This window comes from Strongyloides ratti, assembly GCF_001040885.1.
Source record: "Strongyloides ratti genome assembly S_ratti_ED321, chromosome : 2".
Taxonomy (NCBI): Eukaryota; Metazoa; Nematoda; class Chromadorea; order Rhabditida; family Strongyloididae; genus Strongyloides; species Strongyloides ratti.
Window position 1 is genome coordinate 14698093 of NC_037308.1, and position 26126 is coordinate 14724218.

The 26126-nt window shown below is 25.7% G+C and overlaps 8 protein-coding genes across 8 annotated transcripts; all 8 read right to left on the bottom strand.

Annotated features, from left to right (window-relative positions):
• Window positions 1-1067: 1067 nt before the first annotated feature.
• On the bottom strand, window positions 1068-1502 carry SRAE_2000467900 (Hypothetical protein; the record flags this gene model as incomplete). The annotated part of the gene is made up of 1 exon (XM_024643580.1): window positions 1068-1502. One exon carries the CDS (start codon window positions 1500-1502, stop codon window positions 1068-1070), a length of 435 nt encoding a protein of 144 aa, XP_024509236.1.
• A 2270-nt stretch (window positions 1503-3772) lies between these two features.
• Window positions 3773-4132, bottom strand: SRAE_2000467950 (ShKT domain-containing protein; the record flags this gene model as incomplete). The annotated part of the gene is made up of 1 exon (XM_024643581.1): window positions 3773-4132. One exon carries the CDS (start codon window positions 4130-4132, stop codon window positions 3773-3775), a length of 360 nt encoding a protein of 119 aa, XP_024509237.1.
• A 487-nt stretch (window positions 4133-4619) lies between these two features.
• On the bottom strand, window positions 4620-5255 carry SRAE_2000468000 (ShKT domain-containing protein; the record flags this gene model as incomplete). The annotated part of the gene is made up of 1 exon (XM_024643582.1): window positions 4620-5255. One exon carries the CDS (start codon window positions 5253-5255, stop codon window positions 4620-4622), a length of 636 nt encoding a protein of 211 aa, XP_024509238.1.
• Window positions 5256-6183: 928 nt separating this feature from the next.
• On the bottom strand, window positions 6184-7386 carry SRAE_2000468100 (Domain of unknown function SprT-like domain-containing protein; the record flags this gene model as incomplete). Its single annotated transcript, XM_024643583.1, has 2 exons — window positions 6184-7189; window positions 7244-7386. 2 exons carry the CDS (start codon window positions 7384-7386, stop codon window positions 6184-6186), a joined length of 1149 nt encoding a protein of 382 aa, XP_024509239.1.
• Window positions 7387-7527: 141 nt separating this feature from the next.
• Window positions 7528-12219, bottom strand: SRAE_2000468200 (Transient receptor potential cation channel subfamily M member 1; the record flags this gene model as incomplete). The annotated part of the gene is made up of 1 exon (XM_024643586.1): window positions 7528-12219. The coding sequence occupies one exon, from the start codon at window positions 12217-12219 to the stop codon at window positions 7528-7530; it is 4692 nt and encodes a 1563-aa protein (XP_024509240.1).
• A 1263-nt stretch (window positions 12220-13482) lies between these two features.
• Window positions 13483-14634, bottom strand: SRAE_2000468300 (Hypothetical protein; the record flags this gene model as incomplete). Its single annotated transcript, XM_024643587.1, has 2 exons — window positions 13483-14494; window positions 14546-14634. 2 exons carry the CDS (start codon window positions 14632-14634, stop codon window positions 13483-13485), a joined length of 1101 nt encoding a protein of 366 aa, XP_024509241.1.
• A 643-nt stretch (window positions 14635-15277) lies between these two features.
• On the bottom strand, window positions 15278-16348 carry SRAE_2000468400 (Cytidyltransferase-like domain and Rossmann-like alpha/beta/alpha sandwich fold domain-containing protein; the record flags this gene model as incomplete). The annotated part of the gene is made up of 1 exon (XM_024643588.1): window positions 15278-16348. One exon carries the CDS (start codon window positions 16346-16348, stop codon window positions 15278-15280), a length of 1071 nt encoding a protein of 356 aa, XP_024509242.1.
• Window positions 16349-19344: 2996 nt separating this feature from the next.
• Window positions 19345-25292, bottom strand: SRAE_2000468500 (Collagen alpha-1(IV) chain; the record flags this gene model as incomplete). Its single annotated transcript, XM_024643589.1, has 7 exons — window positions 19345-23601; window positions 23708-23821; window positions 23854-23961; window positions 24116-24658; window positions 25052-25114; window positions 25161-25212; window positions 25258-25292. 7 exons carry the CDS (start codon window positions 25290-25292, stop codon window positions 19345-19347), a joined length of 5172 nt encoding a protein of 1723 aa, XP_024509243.1.
• Between the last annotated feature and the right edge of the window lie 834 nt (window positions 25293-26126).

Genomic DNA, 26126 nt, shown 5'->3' on the forward strand with positions numbered 1-26126 from the left:
AAAAAAAATAAATAAAAAAAAACTTTAAAAAATTATTTTTAACATATATTAAATAATTTTATTGAATAAAACATTAACAACATATAAATTAAAAAGTTAACTTTCATTATTTTAAAAATTAAAAAAGAATAATTCAATCAAATTGATAACAGAAAATGTATTAAAACATAAAAGTAATAAAAAAATTTGACTTCTTGTTTCAAATATATGTATCAACAAATAATAGTTAAATATCAAACATAAAACTATTAAAATAAAATATAACTATTATCCTTACATAAATTCAATTATAATATTAAAAAAGAATTAACAATAATTTTTAAATTGATAATACTAATATCAAATTATTAATGCTTAAAGTATAAAATTAAAACAAAAGTAAATGAATATGATTGAATAAAATTATGTACAGACATATAAAAAAAATATTTCAAAACAATTTTTCAATAAAATTAAAAAAAGTTTTAAAATTTACTACTGATTTAGATTTATATTACTACTAATTATAAAAAAATTAAAAAATTTATAGATCTTGGAAAATTATATCTATAAAATAAATCAAAATATGAAATAATTTATATTAAAATAGCAATTTGTTTATACATTGACATTAAATTTATATTATATGTGGCTTATATTAATTTAATAAATTTTTTTTTTCCTCTAAATTAATAATTACATAGTATAATGATGAAATTTTATTATTGATTTATTGTTAATATAGTTACAAAATAACTATATATATTATCTTATTAAAAAATATTTAAATGGTGAAAAAGCAGATTTTATTATAAAAAGTTATTAAAATAAAATAAAATTTTTAAAATTGTTATTAAAAGTAAAAAGAATTAGTATTCTTAAAATAATTTGGAGCTTTGAATAATATTTTTTTTTTGAATTTAGCCAAATATTGTATAATAAATATTTGAAGTTTTTGGTTTTATTAAATTTTTCATGCTTTAAACTTTGTAATTAAAAAATATTTTTAATTTAATAGTGAATAAATAGTTTTTTTAGGAAAAAAAATTCTTTTTCAGTTTTCTTTTTTCTTTATTTTTTTAATGCTTTCATTTTTTACTCTCTTCATTTTTAGCTTCTTCATTATTCTTCCCATCATTATTATTTAAATTTTGTCCATCAGCTTCTTCTTCATCTTCATCATATTCATATTCTACTTGCTCTACGTCATCCATATTAACATCATCGCCCTTTAATGGTACTAATGTTGTGGGCATTGTAAAACCTGGAGGCAAAGTATCTTCTTTAACTTCTTCTTCTACATCGTCTCCAGTTGGTATACCTCTTTGATCAATATCATTGTCTACTTTACTCTCTTTTTTAATTTTTTCTAATTCTTTCTTTGCTTCTTCTTCTTTTCTTTTAGCTTCTTCATCTGTCTGTTGTTGTTGTTGTCCTTCTTGCTGTTGTTCTTCTTGTGCTTTAATAGAAGTAAGTGTAATGAAAAGTAGAATTACTAAAATTGCTAAAATAATTTTGTTCATTGTAAATGAATATTTAACTTATTAATTAATTGCTGTGAAGTATAAGCATTTTCACAACGTTTAAATATAATTATGAAATATGTACTTTTTTGATGTTTGATCAATCCTATTACATTATCATATTTTTTTTAAAAAGTTATGCGCAATTTTTATTTACGATTAGATTGTTTAGACACAAAACATGTTGTGAAATATTTGATTACGTCAAAGTAAAAAAAACATATAACAATATAATATTATTTATTTTTTTTAAAATTTGTAATATACTTTGTTTGAGTTAAAAAAAAAGTCTTCTTATAATAAACAAATTTTATTGTTAAATAAAATTGTACAGTAGTGGCAATAGAACTTTAAAAAATTGTTGTACATTTGTACAACAATTTTGTATAGACACAAAAGTATAATTAAATATAAATTTAAATTATACATAACATCTTTGACAAAAATTATTATAATGATGATTAATAAATAGTAAACTACAAAAAAAATTGTTAATATTGTAGTTTTAATTTTAAAATCTTATTTTAAAATCAAAAGAACTTTTTTTTTATCTTTTTGATTTTTACAAAAATTTTCTTTATTGCTGGGAAACGTTTATCAGTCATTTTTACATTAGTTTATATTTTATTATCACGATAATATTTATCATATTTTTATCAGTAAATTAAAAAATATTAAAAAAACTTAAAAAAATTTACGATATGATTAATGAATGCAATATTAATTTATCTACTTTGTATAATATGAAGTAAATTCTACATTCATAAAAAATTACCAAACGTTTACTTAGTTTTTTAAACAAAATTTTTAATTTAGTTCATGAAGATATAGTTTGTTTTTTTTAATATTCAAGCAAAAGCACTTCAAGATAGTATTTTATAAATTTTAATTAAAGTTATAATTCGAAAAATAGAAAATATAAAAATTTTTTTCATATTTGCAAACAAAATTTTGAATATTTGAAACATTAAAGATTTTGAAGTGAAACTGTTTCTGCATCTTACACATTTTTAAAAATAATTTATTGCTTTTAATTTGATTGTCGTAGAATAAGATTAAAATGAGATATTGGAAAAATTTAAAAATTTTGGTTATTTTTAAAAAATTATAGATTTTTACTCTAATTCCCTTGCTAATTATAATAAGACAACAATTTTTTATATCTATTTTTAATCAGTTTTATAAAAAAATAAAGTTTCGAAATATTTTTTAATCTCTAATCATTGTCATAATATAAAACAGTATTGAAAGAATCAATCAGAAAGATAAATAATTTTATTTTCAAAGTAGTTGAAGATTATAGAACTTTTTAGCAAAAATTATATATTTATAAAATTGAAACAATCCCAATTCATCGTACTTCATATTTTTGTAAGTTTGTTAAAATATATTATAAATTTTTTTCTAAAAAAATTTCTTTTAATAACAATAGTCAAAAAGTTATTATAAAAATGAAACAAATTTTAGTGAGTTTTTCATGAAAAAATACTTTAAAATCTTTTGTTTTTTACAAAAATTTTATTAAACCACAAATGTCAAGTCACTTTTTAGAAAAATTTTATCATATTTAATATTTTAAATTTAATGCAATAAAATTTTTATATTATAAAATCCATGTATTCATGTTAATAATAAAAGTTTAAAATTTCAAAAAATTATAAGTCAAATGCATAATTGTTACATATTTCTGGAGAAAATATCAATTTTTTTTAAATTTTAATTGAAATGAAGTTGATTAGATAAAAAAAATATACATCACGTAATTACTTCATTTTTTTTATTAGTATATAAAATTTCTATATAAACATTTATTATAAATATTAAGAATAAAAAAAAGATAATAAATGCAATAGATATACTTTAGTTTATAATTAAGTTATAGTATACTTTAAAAATAAAATATTTGAAATTTTAAAGTGTAATAATACATAAAAGTGTAAAAAAAAAACTTATTCTTCAAAGTACACTGACATTTTTTAAATATCTAATAATAGACAATATTTTCAATTTAAATTTATTTACTTTAACTAATTTTGAAATAAAAAAAAAATTTAATACAGGACAATATTCATTTTAAAGTCAATTTAAAAAAAAAATGTTTACTACGATAAATAAATTACTTTTACAAAAAGTTTCATTTAAATTATATTTTAATATTAAAAAAATAATTACCTTATAAATTTTTTTCTAATAATAAAAAAATATATCAATATTTTTTTAAATTTATTATTTATTAATTAAAAAAAAGAGCAATAATGATTAAGATTTTGTTAATAATAATAATCATAATAATTAAAAAAATTATCAACATTTTCTTCCAAATTTTTATTTTTTGTTTTTAAATTTATTTTAATTTTTTTTTCGTTATTTTTAAGTGGTTTACAAATACCACAAGTAACAGGACATTCTTTTTTCATTATTAATTCATAAATAAAATTTTCACACAAATTTTTTAACGGCTCACATTTACGTGAGTCATTTTCATAGCATGTAGGTGTTGTTATCATATTATTTGATGAGATAACGTTATCAAGTGTTATAGCCAGTTTATTATTACAAAATTTACATGTCTCGGGACATTCTCTTGACATTAAATCTTGATAAAAATTGACGTTACAATACGATTTCATTTTGATACATTTGTCAGATTTATCATTACAAATACCATATACTATAGAAATGAATGATAATAAAATTTGAGTAAAATATATACATTTAGCCAATAACATTTTTCTTTATTAATCAAAAAATGAATATTTATGATAAAAAGAAAACTATTATAAAGAAGATTAAATTAAAGTACTCGTATTATTAATTTTTTTTCTAATACTTTATCATTTAAACAAATAAATAAGAGATAAAGCACATTTAACACCATTATCACAATTATTTTTGAAAAAAAAAATTAAAGTATAACTTTTTACAATAAACTAAATTTTTTTTTATCTGAAAATCACGATTTTTCATACTACAAAACTAATTACCTAATAAGAATACAAAAACAATTTTTTTTTTTAAGTATAACATTTTATAATAAGTATGTTTTATACAACTTTTATGTTTTTTTTTTGTAATTTAAGAAATAAAAAATGTCAGGATGATTAAAATAAATATTATTTAACTACAATAATCACATGTTTTAGCACATTGTTCTTTCATAATATCATGATATACACTATTTCGACAGTAATCTTTTAGTGATTGACAATTAGTAGCATAGTCAATACATGTTGAGGGTGTAGATTTTGAATTTGGTATTGGATAACATAAGCTATTAATACATGTGTTTCCAGCTGGACAAATACCAGAAATGCATGGTCCTGATGAAGGTTGTGTAGTTGTTTTAACAGTTGTAGCCATACTTGATCCACAATATCCACAAGTTTTGGCACAATTTGCTTTCATTAATGGAATATAAGATGGTACTTCACAGTATGTTTTTATAGTTTCACAATTACTGGCATAATCTACACAATTACTAGATGGAGTTGTTAATTGTGTATCTGGTATACAAAGATTTTGAATACATTGTGCACCTACTGGACATTCATTCATAACACATACACCATATGGAGATGGTGTAGTTATTACTGGACACAAATTACAAGTTAAAGCACAATATTTTTTCATTAATGGTTGATAATTAGAATCATTACAATACTTTAATTTATCTTTACAGTCAGGATCTACATCATTACATCCATGTAAAACTGTTAAAATTGTAAAAAATAATATAATGCAATAATATTTCATTTTTAAAAACCAAAAAAAATAATATAATATTTAAAAAAGCTTCTTTTTTATACAATCTTTTAATTGATAAGAAACATAGTTTCATTAGTTTTAGAATTTTGTATGATATCATCTTCTGATTCATTACTTGATAACAAAACTTTTAATTAACGATAATCTAACTAAATACTTTTAGTATTGCTAAATAACAAAAATTATTATTTAAATCAATGATACTATTATCAATCTTATATTTTATATCTTTTTTAAATTATTACTGATAATTTACTCTTAAGTCAGTAAAAATACAAATATATTATCAAAATAATCATGATAAATTTAAACAATTTATTTCATCCATTTTTTTTATTTAATATGTTCTTTGTATATTTTATTAATCATCCTTATGCTACAGAATATAAAATGTCCAGATATTGTTTGTTTTTTTAAAACTTTTTTTTGTAGAATAAATGACTGGAGTTTTTTTATATAATTAATATAAAAAAAATTAATGTTAATAAAAACAAAATTTTTTTTAATATATAATGTTATAATTAAAAAAATAATCTTCAAAAATTAATGATAGTTATATGAAAAATTGTTCAAAATATTTTCTTTTTTCAATAAAATTCTATTTAAAAATATGTGATTAATTATTCTAATTTTTAAATATTAACAAATTTCTTATAATTAACAGATAATTAAAAATGTTATAAGAAAAAAATGGTAAAGATTAAAAATAGTAGACAGGTTTTTGTCCTATTACAGAATTATTTATTTTAATAATGAACATTTATTTAACACTGACAAATTTTATTTATAATGGATTTTAATTTAAAGTTATTTACAAAAATACATTTTTAAACAAGAATAAAATATTTTTTCATTTGTTAAATTTTCTATTGTCTATGTATTAATTTTTATTTTGAAAAAATTTAGTAAACAAGTATCAAAATTTCTTCATCCGTTCAAGTCTCTCCTGATGAAGTTTTTTCAAAAAAGATGGAGATTTAGATGGAGCAGTACCAAGTTTCTTACCTTTTGGTAAGGTACCAAGATAAATAATATCTTCACAACATTTTTTAGGAGATTTTATATTTTCCTGTCTAGAAATATCCCACTTCTTAGGAGTTCGTATAACAAAACTATCAAGAGAATTTTGATTTTTTGGTAATATTATCTTATCGGATGATTTATTGGGTTTTATTATTTTTTGCGATTCCTTAGAATTAGTAACATTTCTTTGTTTAATTATTCTATTAGAAGAACTTGGTATACTTTTTGGAGTTATAGTCCTACTTCCATTTTTATTTTGCCTGTTTATTCCATTATTTGGTCTTATAATATTACCTGTATATTTCAAGATTGGTTTAATATCACCAACATTAGTCACATCACCTTTATTTGATGGAGATAATTTTTTTGGTGATTCTTTTGCAGAAACAAGAATTCCATTAACAATAGTCATTTTTTTTGGTACATTATTTTGACATGAATTAGTTTTTGAAACTACATTTTTTCTATAATTATCTGGTTCTTTAATTTTTATAAATTTCCCACCACAAGTTGCTTCATGTTGTGACCACCAATAATCATTTTTAGAAGGAGCTCTATTCATTGATCTCCTAATATATCCCCAAAATGGTGGTCTTCTAGAACAAGGACCATTACATCTCCATACATGTGTCTTATAATGGCGTACCTCTGCATTAAATGTATGATAAATTGTAACTGAAGTACCACAAATTTTATTAATTTTATTCATCCATGATTGAAATTCTGGTCCATGGCCATCACGATCACGATTATTTTTTGTTACAAATAAATATGCATGAATCATTTCATGAAGAAGTGTATTAACAAAGTCACAGCGCGGCCTTAATTTTAACAATGGTTCACTAAGAGATATAATACATTCTCCACTTCGTGGTATATAACGGCAATTTCCAGCACAACTAAAAATGAATAATAATTAAAAAAAATTGATTTACAAAAAAAAAAAAACATACAGAGTCATTCTTTTACTCCATTTAACTTCACATCCTCCTAATTTGTTATTAAATATAAGATTATTATAGCGATTAAAATGTTCATAAATATCAGGTATAGGATCAATTAAATCCAACTCAGGATCTACTAAATTTATAGACATCAATAAAATTTTAACATAAAATTCAACGAATCTATAGACAATTGTTTATTAAAATATTTTACCAAAAGTATAAATGAAATAATCACGATAGGATAATAATTTTATTTTTATAACAAACTAACAATAGTCTGTAAATTATATTTAGTTTGAATATTCTTCATAATCTAACTCATATTTGTCATCTTCTGTATATACATCAGGTACATCTGTTTCTTCTTCACCTCCTGTATTTAAATAATTTTTAACATTAATTGTACTTGTCATAGAAGTATATTTTTTTTCTCTTTCAATTTGTTTATTATTATTTGGTGATATTCCAATTAAATTAGTGTTATCAAAAATTAAAGAATTATTATCACTAGTAGTTTTAGTTGAATATAAATTTATTTTAGAAGTTTCTTTATTTTGAGATAATGTATTTGGTAAAATATTTATAATATCTTGTAAATTGTTTAATAATTTATCCTGATTATTTTCAACATCTAATAAACGTTTCTCAATTACAGTTACTGTTTCTTTTAATTTTCCTTCACTCCTATTAATATCTGCCATTTTTCTTAATATTGTCTCAGTATTGTCAGATGTATTTTTAATTTTTGATTCAACAGCTGTCTTTTTTAGATGTTCTTGTTGAAATGTTAAGACTTCCATACTTTCTTCTTCAAAATCATGTAATTTTTCTACCTGTGATAATGTTAAAAAAAGTTTTAATGAACAATCAAAAAGATGTGAATTTTTAATTGTTTTATCTGTTATGATATTTAATTTTTTTAATAATTTCCAAATATTAAATGTATTTTGATAAAACATATATTTACCAATCCAATATACGTGGTATATAAATGTTAATGGTGGTGGAAGTACTGGTGTTGATTCATATTTCATTACTTGATGATATCTTTGAAAAAGCCAATAATTTTTAGCAAATAAATTAACTTCATCAAATATATGATTAAATGTTGCCATTAACATACTAATAAGAAGAAGATTTGCTATTAAAAGAAAGATAGTCATCATTATAGGGGGTATAAAATTTCCTGGTACACAATTTGTTCCTTCATCAGTACATAGATCAATCTCTCCAGCATAAACTTCTCCATATAACATAAAATATGGTTTATAAAAGATATTTCTTAATAATTCCCAGTTCCATTCTTGATCATTAACTAAAATTGATTGGCGTGCTGTGCCAAAAGATAATAATGATATAAAAAGTAATGTTATATGGTATTTCATAGCATTTGTCATTTTACCTACCATTGTTATGTATGGACCAAATGTTGGGTGAACCGTTAAATAATCTAGTATTTTAAGACACCATACACTATAATCAACAGCTAAAATAACACGTCCTGTTGGAGGGGATGCTAAACGAACAATGAATCCTATAATATATCCTACTACACCTATTGTTGAAAGCCAATTCCATGTATTAGAAAAGAAAAAAGTTAATTTTTTTCTTATTCTTGTAGGTTCTGACATAAAAAGTTTTCTTAATTCTTCTAAACCATATGATATAACATAAATAAACAAAATCCATTCTAATATTGTTGGATTTTTAGGAGTCCTAACTAAAAGTACATATGTATTAGCTGCCATAAAAATAAAAAATGATAAAAACCATGTCCAGAAGGTAGTTATTGGAGCAAAGAAAAATTCATAAATTTTTCTTTTTGCTTTTATTTGTTTAGATTTTAATCGTACTGTTGGTTTTGCTGTTGTCTCAATTGAATTAATTTTTTTTATACTTGATGTTGTACCACTACGATTTCTTTGAATAGAACCTCTACGTTCTTGTGTTTCAGTTGTCGTTAATTTTGATATATCAAGAATTTCTTTACAAGTAGAAGACATCCTTCTTCTATTGGTAGTTTCTTTTAGTTTAACACTTTCATCTATTGAGGTAATTGAATCATCTAATATTTTCATTTTATTTAAGTTAGTATTTTTAGAATTTGAAGAAATGGAAGTTATAGATTGTCTTCTATGTCTATTTGTATCTTTTCTTGAACGTCTTAATTTACCTTGAAAAATTGATGAAAAATGTAATGATTGTGTAGAACCAAAAAAACTTTTTGTTCTAAAAAGTTCATTATCAATTTCAGAATCAGAAGTAGAGTTACCTTCTGATTCACTAGTAGTATTCTCTTCTTCAGATGATGAAGTGTCATAAAGATCATTTTCGTGTTCAGCAGCTGTCTGTGGTTGAAGCATCAACTCTTCTTTACTTTTAAATTCTATAGTAAAGATACTTGGAAAAAATAGGATACCTATAATAACTTTCAAATTTGGATTACTTCTTATTCTCATACCACCATGCCAAAGATCAGCTAAAAGCATCTGACAACAGGGATGAGCTATAAATTGTTTATTATTAGCTACAACAGCTAATGAAAGATTTGTCTCATTTCCCCAATATTTTAATTCATATGTTAATAATTGTAATGTTTTATCATCATCTTGTCGATAACAACAATCAAGAAGATCAAGAGATAATTGTTTAAATTCATCAGCATTTCTTTTTAAATCATCACTAATTTCAATATCAAGATAATCTTCTCTAGCTTCTTTGGCTAAATTTTTATTTAAACAACATGCTACTAATGCTTTAGCCATTGATTCTTCACCATGTTCCCACATACAACGTGCCATTTCATGTCTTTTTGTTAAGACAGCCCAAACCATAAGTTCACTAAATGGATAACGAAAATTTGGTGAATCATCCTTAAATTGATGAATACTAGAAATATTTGAAGATGAATTTTTTTTTTGTGGTTTTTCTATTTCATCTTCATCATTAACATTAATAAAAACTGATCTTACTTTTTTTTGAAAATTTTGAGCTATACTTGGTTTTATTTCATTTTTCCAATGTCCACTACTAGTATTATTTGATGAATCATGTTTTTTCATCATAGCAAATGGAAAAATTACAGAAGCTAAATTATCAGAATATTTTTTTTTATTATTATTTAATTTTTGTGTATTTTTATATTTATTATATTTTTTAATAAATTCTTCACTTGTATAATAACTTTTAAAACCATTACCAATTAATTTTTCCATAGCTAAACCTATATGTGGTAATTTATATGTATAACCATGTTTAATTTTAGTTACATCTCTAACAATATAAAATAATGTATTTGTTGGACCTTTATCAGTATTATATAAATCTTCTAATCTTCCTATTGTTAAAAAAGTTTGCATATCAACACCATTTTCTAGGAGAAGTCTTACAAAATCTACACGATTAGAAACTAATGCTTCCATCATAATATTATGAAGATCATTTGGATTCCATTCAATACCATGTATAAATATTTCACTTCTTGCAATATCAACTCTATTCCATGCTAAAGCTAATGATAATTGTTCTGGTGGTGTTAAATTATATCCTTTAAGTAATGCTGTTAATATTGCATGATCAAGATCTCTTCTATTTTCACCACTATTTTTAAAAATTGTAACCATTCTTTTTTGAGAAACACAATTTATTAAATCATTCATTAAATGTTCAGCATCTTCTTTAGTTTGTTGAAATATAGATTCAATTAATGATAATAATTGTTTTCTTAAACTATCTGGTAATGTATTATCATCTTGTATATATTGATGTGTAAGAGCAATAAGATCAGAAGCTCTTCCTGAACCATCACATACAACTACAGGTGTTTTTGGAAATGAAGTAACATATTGTAAAGCTGTTTTAATAGAATATGTTCCACCTTCAATCATAACACAAACTACTGGAACAGTTCTTCCTCCACTAACAATTGTTTGTTTTTCATTAATATACATTTCAAGTCTTCTTCTTAATATAACTTCTGAACCATGTTTACCAATTGTACCATTATCAGTAAATAAAAAATAACTATGTCTATTATTAAGTGTTATAAAACGACTTTTAACATTACTTCCCATTTTTCTATATAAAACTGTATTATCTTGTCCAATAAAATCTTCTCTTCTTTTTAATAATCCCCATGGAGCAATACCTATTGAAATAATTTTTGTCTTATTTCTTATAGAATTTTGAGCATTTTCAATTGCTGCAGCAACTTGTCTTGTTAAACCATTTTCAACTCCTGATGTTATTATCCAAGCACCAGTTGTTGAGGCTGATTTAACAAGTCCATTTCTAAAAAGTCTACTTAATTTTGATTGTAAATTAAAATTTCCTGTTCCTCCATGAATAGAAATTATCAATTTTGGTGGTGGAATTTGCCAAATATTTTGAAGAAGATGAATAATTGAGGAACATTCAGTATCAAAAGATAATCTAACATATTGTGCTTTTATTGGACGAGGACCACCTTGAAATTCAATTGTTCCATAAGCATCTGTAGATAAAAGTACAGTATCATTTTTTATAGACCATCTTTCATTACTTCTTATTGTATCTTTTTTTGTCCATTCTTCATCTTTGTTATCATGTCTATTTTCTCCTTCTGTATCTGAATATGGTATTCTTCTATTAATAATTGCTGCCATTGAATGCTCATTTTCTAATCTTCCACAACCACATCTTTGTGATTCTTTCATACTTCTAACATAATTTTTACATTCTCTTTTTTTAAATATTTTACTTATATCATAACCTAAATCTTCATCATCTATATCATTATTATTTTTATTAGATTCATTATTTAAATTGGAAGCAAATACTGACATATTAAGCATATCTTTCCAATGATGAGTAGAAACATTAGATGGTGGAGCATTAGCACCATGTGAATGGCGATGTTTATGAAATTTCTTTTTCTTCATTTCTCCATTGTTTTCATGATAATAGGAAGATGATGGAATCTGACCAATGTGGGTTGGATCCATTGTTAAAAATAAATGTAAACAATAAAGGTTCACATTAATTCTAAAAATAGAAAAAAAAAATTTATAAAATAATAGTAATGATATTTAAAATAATTAAAATAAATGATTTAATAAGAAACAGTAGATATTTAATTTTAAATCTTTACATGTTTATCTTATCATTTATTCTTTTAAATTATTAGTATCATAAAACAATGATATAATAATATTTTAGATATTATTAAACATTGTAAATTGATATCAGTAGTTCTAAAAGCCAAAGGAAATTATGATCTATAATAAGGTTAGAAGATAATATAAATAGTTTTTGATAAGAAAATTAAACATTTTGTTAATATTTAAAATGATATTTTTGTTTTAAATAAAACATTTTAATTAAAATTAACACATAAAATTATATAGAAAGAAAAGTATAAAATTAAGATAAAAAATAAAGAATTATATTCTTTTATAAGTTGTTGTACTTCAGAGTAAAAAAATTTTGTAAGTTTAAATATTCAAAAATACCACGATAAGTGTATAATTTTAATGTAAATGATTTATCAGTTATGTCAAATAACTTACTTATATAATACGAATGATATAAAGTACAAATAATGATTATAATTAATACATAAAACTTTATAACAAATATTCATCTATATAAAAATTTAAAAATATTATTAAGTTTTGTTTATTATATAACAACTAAAAAAATAAAATCTTAAAACATCTAGAATACTTAGTTTTTTTTTTTCTGATACAAAAATACAATTGTAAAAATGAATTAAAGATTAAATAAGAAAAAAAATAATACAAAAACCAAATATACAATTTATAATTTTCTTTAAAAAAAAATTAACAACGATTGGAAAAATTTAATTTAAATTTATAAAAAAAATTACAATAATCATTTTTTTAATTAGATCATCCTATATAAGCTTTAATATTTATTAAAATCTACAGAAATTTAACTTTTAATTATAAATAAAAATGTTTTCTAAAATAAATATCAGTCTATTACATTAAATTAAAATCAAAAGCTCCGATAACAAAAAAAAAACAAACATATAAAATTTGATACAATGAAGTACATTACACAAAATAAGAAATTACTTTTTTTTTAAAATTTTTGAACTTTCGAAAAGAAATAAAAGATATGTTAATATTTTACAATCTAAACATTAATTATTTCTTAAATTTATAAAATACAATAATTAAACATTTTATTAAATTCAATATATATGAAATATAACTGAAAATAATAATATATACAATAGGAACTTATACAATTGATGGTTTTGGAAAATTATATGAAAATTTTTCTCTCCTATTATTTGTATCCTTAATTGACGTTTCATTAATTGTTGACGATTTATAAATATTTGTGTCCTTTGTATTTGATAAAAAAGAATGCAACATAGTGAATGGTTTTCTAACTTCAAAATTAGAAGATTTTATTGGCTGATATTTTATCTCAACGTTCTTATCTAATTTATTTTCTTCATTATTTTTTGTAACTTTTTTTGACTCTATTGGAAATACTTTTTTACGTTCTTTAAGTAATGCTTCAATAGCATCAGCTCCACAAATATATTTTGGGGGATCTGTTTTATTTTTTTTTATTAATTTATCATCACGATTTTTACCATATTTTTCCATCTCTTTATTAATAGTATCTTTTTTTGTTATACAGATAGTATTTTCAACAGAATTTTTATTTTCTATTGAAAGTGAATCCATTTTTTTACATGTTTTATCAAAATTTAAATTACGAACTTCTTTAACAATCCCATATTGATTTTTTCTCATTTCTCTTTGATTTTCTAATCTCTTATTCATAAAAATAACATGATTTAATGTATTTTTTAAATGTGCTTTTCCAGAACAAGAAACTTTGTGAAAAGAATTTTTTATTTCTGTTGATAAAACATTATTTGATTCACAATTTCTTATTTTATTTTTTTGATAAGAATTGTTTGAAGAGGTTAAAAAAGACTGCTTATATTCAAAATTATTTGATGATTTCTTTGACATATAATTTTCCCCATGTCTATCTGTTTTATATGAAGTACTATTTTTGTTTTTCTTTTTTGATTTAGATACATTTATATATCTTTGAATATCAGCATGTTCATCTCCAAATTGAAAACTTATTATATAATCATTATTTTCGGTAAATTTGATATTGACAGATTCATTAGTCATTAACCATTCAGCAATGTCTCGTAAATTTGTGCTAGAAACACCAGTTATTTCTGAATAAATAGTATATACACTAATATTCCAATCTGAACTAGAAAAAAAAAATTCAACAGTAAATTTTCTATCTTAAAGATAAACTTGCTTGCATTCACTAATTAATTGTGATAGTGGAACATTCTTACGCATTGATAATGACGATCGAAGTTTTTTAAATAACTGTTCCAAGTCCATATTTTTACTTTTATTAACAAAAATGCACTTCAAACAAAGACAAAATTTTTTTTATCATCAAATTGATAATTTTGTTAAAAATTCATTTATTATAAATGGAAAATTGGGAACACGTAAATTCACTAAAATACAAACAATCCTTTAAGGACAAAAATCCGTTTATTATGTTATCATCTTTTTTGTTAAAATATATGTCTATTTAAATATTAAAATGAATTGATATCTTTTTCAAAGAAAAAATTGTGATGTTATAAAGTTGTATTTTCTTATAAAAATTAAATACATTGTTGATTGTTTTATAAAAAGATAGATATGCAAAATGATAATTTTTAAATAAAGTTTTTCCTAGAATAGCACAAAAATAATATATAAAAAATATTGTACATATTAATAAATTTTATTTTAAAGAATAGTTTTATAATCAAATTTTTTTTGCCTTATTCATAGTTTATAAATTTAAAATCTTTACAATTTAAAATATAAGTATTTATGATAAATAATTATTTAATTGATAAACAAAACAAATAGTTATCAAATTTTTTAAATGATGAGAAGTTACATAAAATACATAATTATAGAAAAAAAAAACAAAATTTATGAATGTTTATTAGTATTTATATCTTATCAATAATTATAGATACTTTCACGTTGAGTCATCAGAATGATTACTTTCTGTTTCTTCTAAGGCTGGTGAAGGTGATCTCGAAACTAAATCTCTTATTTTATCAGTGACATAATGTAATCCTCCATCTGGATGAAATGTTGCAATAAATCCTTTTATAATTTCATCAGATCTATTTTTCCATCCATTTAAAACTTCTGCTGATTTTTGCTTTATTTGATCAACTGAATTTTGAATTTGATATTTTGTTGCAGCAACAAATCCAACATTTAATTCTTTTGCACTATATCCTCGTGCTAGATTTCTTCTCACATATTTATCATAATCACGAATAATACGACAAACAACATCAGATGTACTGACACCTTCTGTTCTTTGAGTTTCAATAAACATTTCCTCTTTTCTAAATTTTTCATATAAATCCTCTTCTCCAGGTGCAACATATGGTAAAGCATCATGAGCAATAAAATCAACTTTTAATTCTTTAAGAAAATCAACTGTTACATACCATGGAGAATTTCTATAAACTTCATCGACATATCTACAATGTCTAACAGCTTCATATCTTTCTTCATCACTTGTAACTGTTTTACCTTTATATTTATGTGTACTTTCATCACCACAAACACCAACAATTAAATAAACATTAGGAAAAGCATTTTTACATTGTCTTAATTGATTTGCATGCCCATGATGAAAAAGATCATATATACCATCGGCAAAAACTCTAACAGGCCTTCCTGCAGTATTATTCTTAGCCATTTCTAATGTTATTTTTTTTGAATAATCAATTTTTTCTCTCTCAATAATGGCTGCCTCCTCATCACTATAAGGTGCTGGTGAATTTAATGCTAAGGGTAAGCCCGATACATTTTCTTTTTTTGAATCTTTTATATAATCATTTATTGGTGTTAATAATAAACTATTATTTCTATTATTAAAATTTTTATTAGTAAAAATATCTTCATCGGATGCTTCAGATTGAGATTTTAAATCTTTGTTACTGGAAACTTTAGGTAATGGCGATTCAGCGTGAAAATCTTCTTCAGTTGTATGAGCACGCTTACGTTGGGATCTTGTTGTTGTTGCCATCCTTGATATTTCTAAAAAAAAATATTTTTATATTTATATATATTTTTTTTTTCAAAATCATATGTATATTATATAGATTATATTCGAACATATTTAAAAAATATAAAAAGGAAATATATATATTTTGAATAATTATTAATATTCAAGTAACAAACAATTTATATTTACATTTATAAAAATAATAATGATTTGTACATAATTCTTCATTAAGTTTAATCAAAAAAATTATTTTAAAATATTAAAATACATATAAATATTATAATATATATCTTTCTAGTAATAAAAATATTTGATTATTAAAAAATTTTATTTATAACAAATAAATTTTGCTTTAATAATTTAAAAATATTTATATTTTATAATAAAAAGAAATTACAACCAAATGTAAAAGTATAACTTATTAACAGCACATAATTCCAAACTATCTTGTTACATATCAAAATGTATACACAAGTTTGTTTAAAAAGAAATCACAATAACTAAAAATCCTTTTTTAATTATTTTTAATTAAATATGCCATTATATATATTTTTAGAAAAATAAATTAATTTTAATAAGTAATTATTTTACCTTTTTAATAAGTTAATAATACATATTTTTAAATATTATAAAATTTTATAAAAATAAACATTGACCTATAATAATTTATTGTATATTTAAAATAAAAATAATAGAGACATAAAATATAAAAAAATATTAATTATAACTACTTTATATATTTTTGTCAAAGTATGTTCTAAAAAATAGTGACAGAAATTACATTTTTGCACTATCTTAAAATAAAATATTAAATGATAAGAAAAAGTAAAATATACATAATTGACATAAATTTTAATTATCTCCTATTAATTTTCTATATGGCGTGACTAAATAATAGTTTAATATTTAAAAAATATTTCTAAAATATGTATTTTAATTTTAAAGAATGATCAAATAGTTAGAAATGTTGTTACTATAATACAAGATATTTATTAACTATCACGTATAAACAATTTATGCTAATATTAAATAAAAATATTACAATCCAATATTTTTTTATAACATTAGTATATATATTCAATATTTTAAATAAAACAACAAGATACATGTGAGTTATATGTGAAAAATTTGATAAATATAAAAGTTATAAATTTAAGTTTAATATTACTACTTCTAAAGTAAAAAATGAATCATAAAGTAATCATCAGAAAGAAATATAAAATTAGAAAAAAAAAGTGTTATTATGTTAAAAAATAATTGACAAAACATTGTAAAAAAAAATATTATTCACTTTAGAATTACATTTAAAAATATAACTTAAAAAATGTATTGATATTTTTGTTTAAAAGCGATATTTATTGTTAAAGTATGATGATTAGTTAAATTTTAAAGTAGCATAAAACTATTTATAAAAAAGGTGTTATGAAGAACATGTCATATGAATTTTATTAATAATTAATGATTAAGTAAATAAATATAATATCAAAGTTATTAAATAAAAATAAATAATTTTAGAAAATTAACAAACTTTTGATGTTTCAAGTTTGTATAATCTGTAATAATATTTAATAAAAAAAACAATATTAACATACTTATAATAAAAAAATTTTTTACATATAAAATATTTGGAAAAAATATTTATATATAATTTACTATAAAATATTTTTTTATTTCTTATAGTTATTCCTAACTTTAAATATTGTTATTCTTTTTATATAACATTACTTCCTTTATTTAAGAATTTTTAAATATGTTTACAAATAAGATAAAGCATATGCTGACAATAGTTATGAATTTGTAATATAAAAAAAAATATTTCTTTTTTTTATTTATAACTTTAAGAAAATTTATGAAACTACTAATACTATAAAACTATTTACATTACTACCATATACATAATAATAAAACTTTTGTTTTAATTTATAACATAAATTATTTTCTTAATTAAGAATTGAATGTAGAAAAATATGGTTAGACAAATATAAATATTTTGATTTTTAACAATTGTAAAGATATTTTTAATAAAAAAACAAAAAAATTTTTGATTAATATTGTATGTAGTCAAAATATATTTTTTTTATATTAAAGTATAAAATAATTTTATATTTTTAATAAATGTTTATTTTAAATTTATTATCTTAATTTATGTAACTTTACATTTATAAATCTTTCATAACATAAAAAAAAATAATTTGCAAATTTAATTTACTTTTAAAATAAAAATAAGAAAATTTTTCTATAACTAAACTAACACAAATATTTTTTTTTTAAACTATATTAATTTATTTCTATAATTTATTATGGCATTATAAATTAAAAATTATTTTTAATTTTTTGTTTAAACATGGTTTTACTAATATAAATATTTACTTATAAATCCAGTACAAATTTTTTATAAAAAAAAAGATGTTACATATTAAATAAATACATACACATTTTAAATAATGTTATTTCATATGTTATTAACCTATATAATATTGTTTAATTATATAAAATAGTATAAAATTAATATTTTAAATTATATATTTATATATTATCAAAACCTTTTATCTAAAAATATTAATAAAAATGATAAATTGAAAAAGTAATATAATGAAATTTTTGAAAACAAGAAATTATTTTGATATATTTATTGTTACAAATGTTTCAATATCTTATTAATATCACATTTAAAATCTTATATTAATAACTGACAACTAAATATTTATATATATTAAAATATGATAATATTAACCAATTATAAAATTATATTAAAAATTGTTTCTTAAAAATCATATTTGTACTACAAAACTTAAAATATAAAAATATATTCAATTGTTAATAATAAAAATCTAAGCGATATATTTTTTAAAATTTTATTACAATAATATAGTCACCAAATTCATTGTTACAAAATTGTTTGTAGCGATCTGTGTAAGAAAGTATATTGTTTTGTATTCAAATAATTATTAAATCAAAATGTATAAAATTAATAATTCAGCAGTGTTCTCAAAAAAAAAATTCATAAGTTTAAAATATTAACCTCTGTAACGTGCATAAGGATCTTGAACATATTGTTGTTGTGGGTGATTATCAGTAGATCGCATACAAACCTGGCAACGTGAAAGTCTAGCTCTATGGCTGCCAGATTTAATTGTTTGACTTTGTGGTGTTGAAAATTGTTGTGAATCTTCAATTGTAGCAAGCCAGAAACTGAATTTATTAGCAAAGTAATGGCATGAACCTCTTGCTCCATTACATTCAATGAAAGGTGTAGTACGGAAGTCTTCTAAACAGGAACCTGGAGATGATAATGATTGACCACCACCTTCAGCACCTGCAGCAGTGTGCATAGCGAAAGAATATCCAACCCAAAGAGAATCCCATCCATCAGGACAATTTGGAATAGATGTTGTTTGTGAGTGAACAGCAATAACATTAGCAGGAGCTTCACATACTGAACATCTTGAAATAAATTCTCTTATTTCACCTTCATTAACAGGCATCATTGGAAGTTCTTTATTTGTAGATAACCAATATGATTTATCATTTCTTGAAGCATAATTACAAACATTATTAAAGTCACAAAACATGAAAGGCATTGTAGAGAATTTTGGAAGACATGATCCAGCATTACCGAGATCTTGATTATGAGCTTTTTCATTTCCTTCAATATAAAGAAGAGAATAACCATCCCAAAGTTTTGTCATTCCTTCAGGACAATCTGGTACTTCTGTTGTTTGTGAATGTTTAGCAATAATATAACCATCTCTATAATTTTGACCTGGTGCACCCGGTAGTCCTGAAATACCTGGTTGTCCTGGTAATCCTGGTGGTCCTTCTAATCCTGGGAATCCAGGTAATCCCATTTCTCCTTTTTCACCTGGAAGTCCTGGAGCTCCTGGATAACCAGAATCTCCTTTTTGTCCTGGAAATCCTGGTGGTCCACTTGGTCCTGGTGGTCCATCAAGTCCTGGTAATCCTTTTTCTCCTCTAATACCTGGAACTCCTGGTAATCCAGTTTCTCCTTTAGGTCCTGCCATTATTTGAGCTGCTGCTCCTGGTAATCCTGGTAATCCAGGTGGTCCATCTAATCCATCTTTTCCTGGTATACCAGGTTGACCTGGGAATCCACTATCACCTTTGAAACCTGGTAATCCTTGTTCTCCTTTGATACCTGGGAATCCTGGTAATCCAGGTTCACCTTTTAATCCTGGTAAACCATCTTGGCCTTGTAAACCTGGTGCTCCTGGATATCCACTGTTTCCTTTTTCTCCTGGGAATCCTGGTTGTCCATCTCTTCCTGGAATACCTGGTGATCCATCTAATCCTCTTTGTCCTGGTAATCCTGGAAGACCTGGTTCTCCTTTAATTCCAGGGAATCCTGGTTGACCACTTTCTCCTTTTAGACCTGGTAAACCTGGAAGACCTGGTAAACCACTTTCTCCTTTAATTCCTGGGAAACCTGGTAAACCATCTTTACCTGGGAATCCAGGTTGTCCTGGTGCTCCTGGTAAACCTGGTATAGATTTTCCTGGTAATCCTGGTGGTCCTGGTAATCCTGGTTCTCCTTTAATTCCTGGATACCCTGGAAGACCTTCTTGTCCTGGTAATCCTGGAAGTCCTGGTTCTCCTTTAGCTCCTGGATGTCCTGGTAAACCTGGTTTTCCATCAAGTCCTCTATCACCTTTAAGTCCTGGGAAACCATCTTTTCCTGACATTCCTGGTAAACCTGGGAATCCTGAATCTCCTTTTTCACCTCTAATACCTGGTACACCTCTTGGTCCTTCTGCTCCAATAGGTCCTGGTGCTCCTGGAAGTCCTGGAATTCCACTATCTCCTTTTTCACCAGGTAATCCTGGTAATCCATCTTGTCCAGGGAATCCTGGTTGTCCTGGAAAACCTGGTTCACCCTTCAAACCTGGGAAACCAGGCTGTCCATCTAAACCTTGTTGTCCTGGTGGACCTTGTCTACCCATTTTTCCTGGAATACCTGGTAAACCTTTTTCTCCTGGTGCTCCAGGTAATCCATAACCTGGTTGTCCTGGTTCACCTTTCATTCCTGGTAATCCTGATAATCCTGGTAAACCATCTTTTCCTGGTAATCCAGGTGCTCCTGGGAATCCTGCTTCTCCTTTAGTACCAGGGAATCCAGGTAATCCAGATTCTCCTTTCAATCCAGGAAGACCTGGTAAACCTGCTTCACCTTTCATTCCTGGGAAACCTGGTTGTCCATCAGTTCCTGGTGTTCCTGGGAATCCTGCATTACCTTTAAGTCCAGGAAGACCTGGTAAACCTCCATGTCCTGGTAATCCTTGTAAACCTGGTTGTCCAGGTGCTCCTGGGAATCCTGGTTCTCCTTTTATTCCTGGGAATCCAGGTAAACCTGAATTTCCTTTTGCTCCTGGTAACCCTGGTTGTCCTGGAGCTCCTGATAATCCTGGTGATCCAGGGAAACCTGATTCACCCTTTGCTCCTGGGAATCCTGGAAGTCCAGGTAATCCTGGTTCTCCTTTTTCACCTGTTAATCCTGGTTGTCCTGGCATTCCTGGTGCTCCTGGTTGTCCTTCATTACCTGGTAAACCTGGTAATCCAGCATTTCCTTTTTGTCCTGGGAATCCTGGTTGTCCTGGAAGACCTGGTAAACCACTATCTCCTTTTAATCCAGGGAAACCTGGTTGTCCTGGTGGTCCAACAATTGTTTGACCAGGTGCTCCTGGTTCTCCTGGTAATCCTGGAAGACCAGGTAATCCTGATTCTCCTTTTGGTCCTGGTATTCCAGGGAATCCAGGTGATCCATCTAAACCTCTTTCACCTTTTAATCCAGGGAATCCATCTTTTCCTGGTATACCTGGAATTCCAGAGTCTCCTTTCATACCTGGTAATCCGGGTAATCCATCAGCACCTGGTGCTCCATGAATAATTTGATTTTCAGCAGGTGGTGGACCTGGAAGTCCTGGTGGTCCTTGTAAACCTGGAACTCCATCAAGTCCCATTTCTCCTTTTAATCCTGGTAAACCTGGAGCTCCTGGTAATCCATATCCTGGTGCTCCTTTTGGTCCTGGTAAACCTGGTAATCCATCATTTCCTGGTCTTCCGGGTAAACCTCCTAATCCTGGTTCTCCTTTTTCACCTGGCATACCTGGTAATCCTGGTGCTCCTGGGAAACCATCTTTTCCTGGTAATCCAGGTGCTCCTGGTGCCCCTGAAAATCCTGGTTCTCCTTTCAATCCTGGATAACCTGGTGGTCCTGGTCTAAGAACTAATTGTGTTGGTTCACCTTTTTGTCCTGGATATCCAGGTAATCCATCTTTTCCTGGTGGTCCTGGAGGTCCTGGTCTTCCTGGTGATCCAGGGAAACCATCATCACCTTGATCTCCTGGTGCTCCAAGTAATCCAGGTAATCCACGTTCACCTTGTGGTCCTGGCATTCCTGGGAATCCACTCATACCTTTTTCACCTTTAGTACCTGGTGCGCAAATACTACATGTACCTCCACGATCTCCTTTTTCTCCAGGTAATCCTGGAAGACCTGGTACACCATCTCTTCCATCGTAACCTTTTGGTCCTGGTAAACCACGATCTCCTGGTAATCCAGGAAGACCATTTAATGAATCTCCTGGTGGTCCTCTAAGTCCTGGTAATCCTGGTTCACCTTTTCTTCCTGGTAATCCATCAAGACCTGGTCTTCCATCTTTTCCTGGAATACCTGGTATACTTTTACCATCTGTTCCTCTTGGTCCTGGTTCTCCTTTAGGTCCTGGTAATCCTGGTAAACCAGGTGAACCTGGTTCTCCTGGAGATCCAGGATAACCTGAATTTCCTTTTTCTCCTTTTGGTCCTGGCATTCCTTCCATTCCAGGTAATCCTGGCAATCCTGGTCCTCCTGGTGGTCCAATAGGACCTTGAGGTCCTGGTAATCCTGGTTTTCCATCATTTCCAACTGGTCCTGGTTGTCCTGTTCTACCGGGTGGACCTGGAGGTCCTGGAGGACCATCTCCATCAATTCCACCTCCTGGTGGTCCTGGGGGTCCACGATTTCCTTTTGGACCATCACGTCCTGGATATCCTTGATCTCCTTTTTGTCCTAATAATCCAGGTAAACCTGGTTGTCCATCTAATCCTCTATCTCCTTTAAAACCTGGTGGTCCTGGTAATCCAGGACTTCCATCTTTACCGCGTGGTCCAACTGGTCCAGGTAAACCTTTTTCTCCTTTCATACCTGGTAAACCACTAATACCTGGGGCTCCTGGTTGTCCAGGATATCCACGTGCTCCAAATTCTCCTGGTTCACCCTATAAAATGTAATTTTATTTAATGTCTTATTTAATAACATGCAAAAGCGAGAAGCAAAGTTAAAGCAAAAAGCGAAGCGAAAGTTGTAAAAACAACTATTCAAACCTTTTCTCCTTTAACTCCTTGTAAGCCTTGTGGTCCAGCAATAGAACCTTTAGGCGCTACAATTTCTCCAAATTTTTTAGATGGACCTGGTAAACCAGGTGGTCCTCGATCACCCTGTAATAAAAAAAGTATTAATATATCAGTACCTTAGCTCCTTTATCTCCAGGCACTCCACGTGGTCCAATAATAGACCCACTACCAGTAAATTCTCTTGGCCCTGGTGGACCTGGTGGTCCTGGTGGACCTGAATCTCCCTTAAAAAAGCAAAAAAAATTGTTAATAGCGGGGTTACATGTTAAAATGAACAAAAAACAAATGGATATTATATATTAAAAAATCTAATTTTTGAAGATTCAATTACTTATGATAAATTATTAGTAATAAATTAAATTTCATGCCAAAACTTACAGATTCACCCTTTGGTCCAATACTACCAATACCTGGATTTCCTGGTAAACCAATTTCACCTGGTGGTCCACGTGGTCCAGGTAAACCTTGTTCACCACGATCTCCTTTTTCTCCTGGGAATCCATCACGTCCAGGTGCTCCTGGTAATCCAGGTAATCCTGGCATACCTGAATCTCCTTTTTCTCCTGGTGCACCATCATATCCAATTGCTGGTTCTCCTTTTGCTCCAGGTATACCTGGTGGTCCTGGGAATCCAGGTAAACCTACTGGACCTGGTAATCCTGGTAATCCAGGAGCTCCATCAGTTCCATTACATCCATCCCATCCTGGTTGTCCTGGTGGTCCAGGTTCTCCTGGTCTTCCTGGTGTACCATCATTTCCTGGAAAACCAGGTACTCCCATTGGTCCTTTATCTCCTTTCATTCCATGTGGTCCTGGTGGTCCTTGGGCACCTTTTTGTCCTTTAGGTCCTGGCATACCTTCTGGTCCTGGAAATCCACGAATTCCAGGTGATCCTGGTGGTCCTTGTGGTCCAGGTGTACCCTTTAAATTTTTTTTATTTATTTATATATATATATGTATAAATATACTTATATCATTTAACAAATTTACTCATAATTTATTATTCAAAATCTTATCATTTTATATTTTATAAAGAATTATTTAAAAAAGAAAATGCCTGTGATGAGTAATAAAATTTTAAATGACTCTTCTAGCAGATGTTTAGAATGTAAATAAGTGTAATAAAAATTATTTGATATGAAACTATGTCTAATTTTAAACTTTAACTACTTGGCATAGAAACATATATATTCAATCATTAGGACAAAGTCTTTTTTAAACTAACTAAACACTAATACTTTTTCATTCATATATCATATTTATTTAAATTAACCGTTGTAATAAATGATGATGAGTAATTTTTATAAAACTTACCATGCTACCTTTTTCACCAACACAGAAGCAACCACGATTTGTACAATCACGACATGTTTGTTGCTATAATATATTATAATAAATTTTATTAATTTTTATAATAACTTACTGTATTAACTTGAGAAATAAAAATAATTGAAAAAACTACAATAAATAGGGGCCTTAAAATAGATATATTAATGTTAATTATTAATAAAATAACTTACCACAACGGCACACTATACCGTGAGGCACCCCACATTTTAAATTTTTTTTTCTAAAGTTATTGGAATGTAGAGAAACCCGGATTTCTCAGCACTACAAGGCTTTTGAAGTAGCCTAAAATTAGAATATTTCAATTATAATTATAAAAAGTAAAATATAATCTTTTAAAATAGATAGAATAATAAAGATCAAAAAGTAAAAATGTTAATATTTTTAATAGATAAGTTGCAAATGAATTGTCCATCAATGATAGAAAAGAATGGCATTTTAATATTATATCTACACACAAATAATTACGAGGGGGCTTAAAATCATTAAAATTACTGATAACTAGACGTTAGTAAATTTTTACAAATATTTCTTAATAGATGATTTAGAGGATACTAAAGTGATTTGTAATAAAGAGTGATATTATACCCTTCTTAAAAGCTGATTTTGTAAAAAGGCGGAGAAATATAGAAGGGCAAATGGACGACACTATTAGAAGGAAAAATTAATAATATTTTCTTCTGGTGAATAGAAAAGATTTTCATTTTGGTATAAGTTGACAGAAATGACACATTAATGTTTGAAAATATGGCAGAATATATTTTTATATAAATCTTAAAATAGATAATGTCTTGGTGTAAATAATTGAAAATGTATATTATTTTTATTTATTAAAAAAAAAATAAAGATTTTAAAAAAATATAAGTGTAATAATGTGTTTGTAAATTAATACTCCCATTCTATCTTTTCTATGTATATATATTATATTTATTCTTAATAAATGTTAAATTAATGAAATAATTGTAATAGATTATTTATAATATTTTGTGGAGAAAAATTAACATTACGTTAGTATTGGTCCACAATTTTATTTTATTAATAT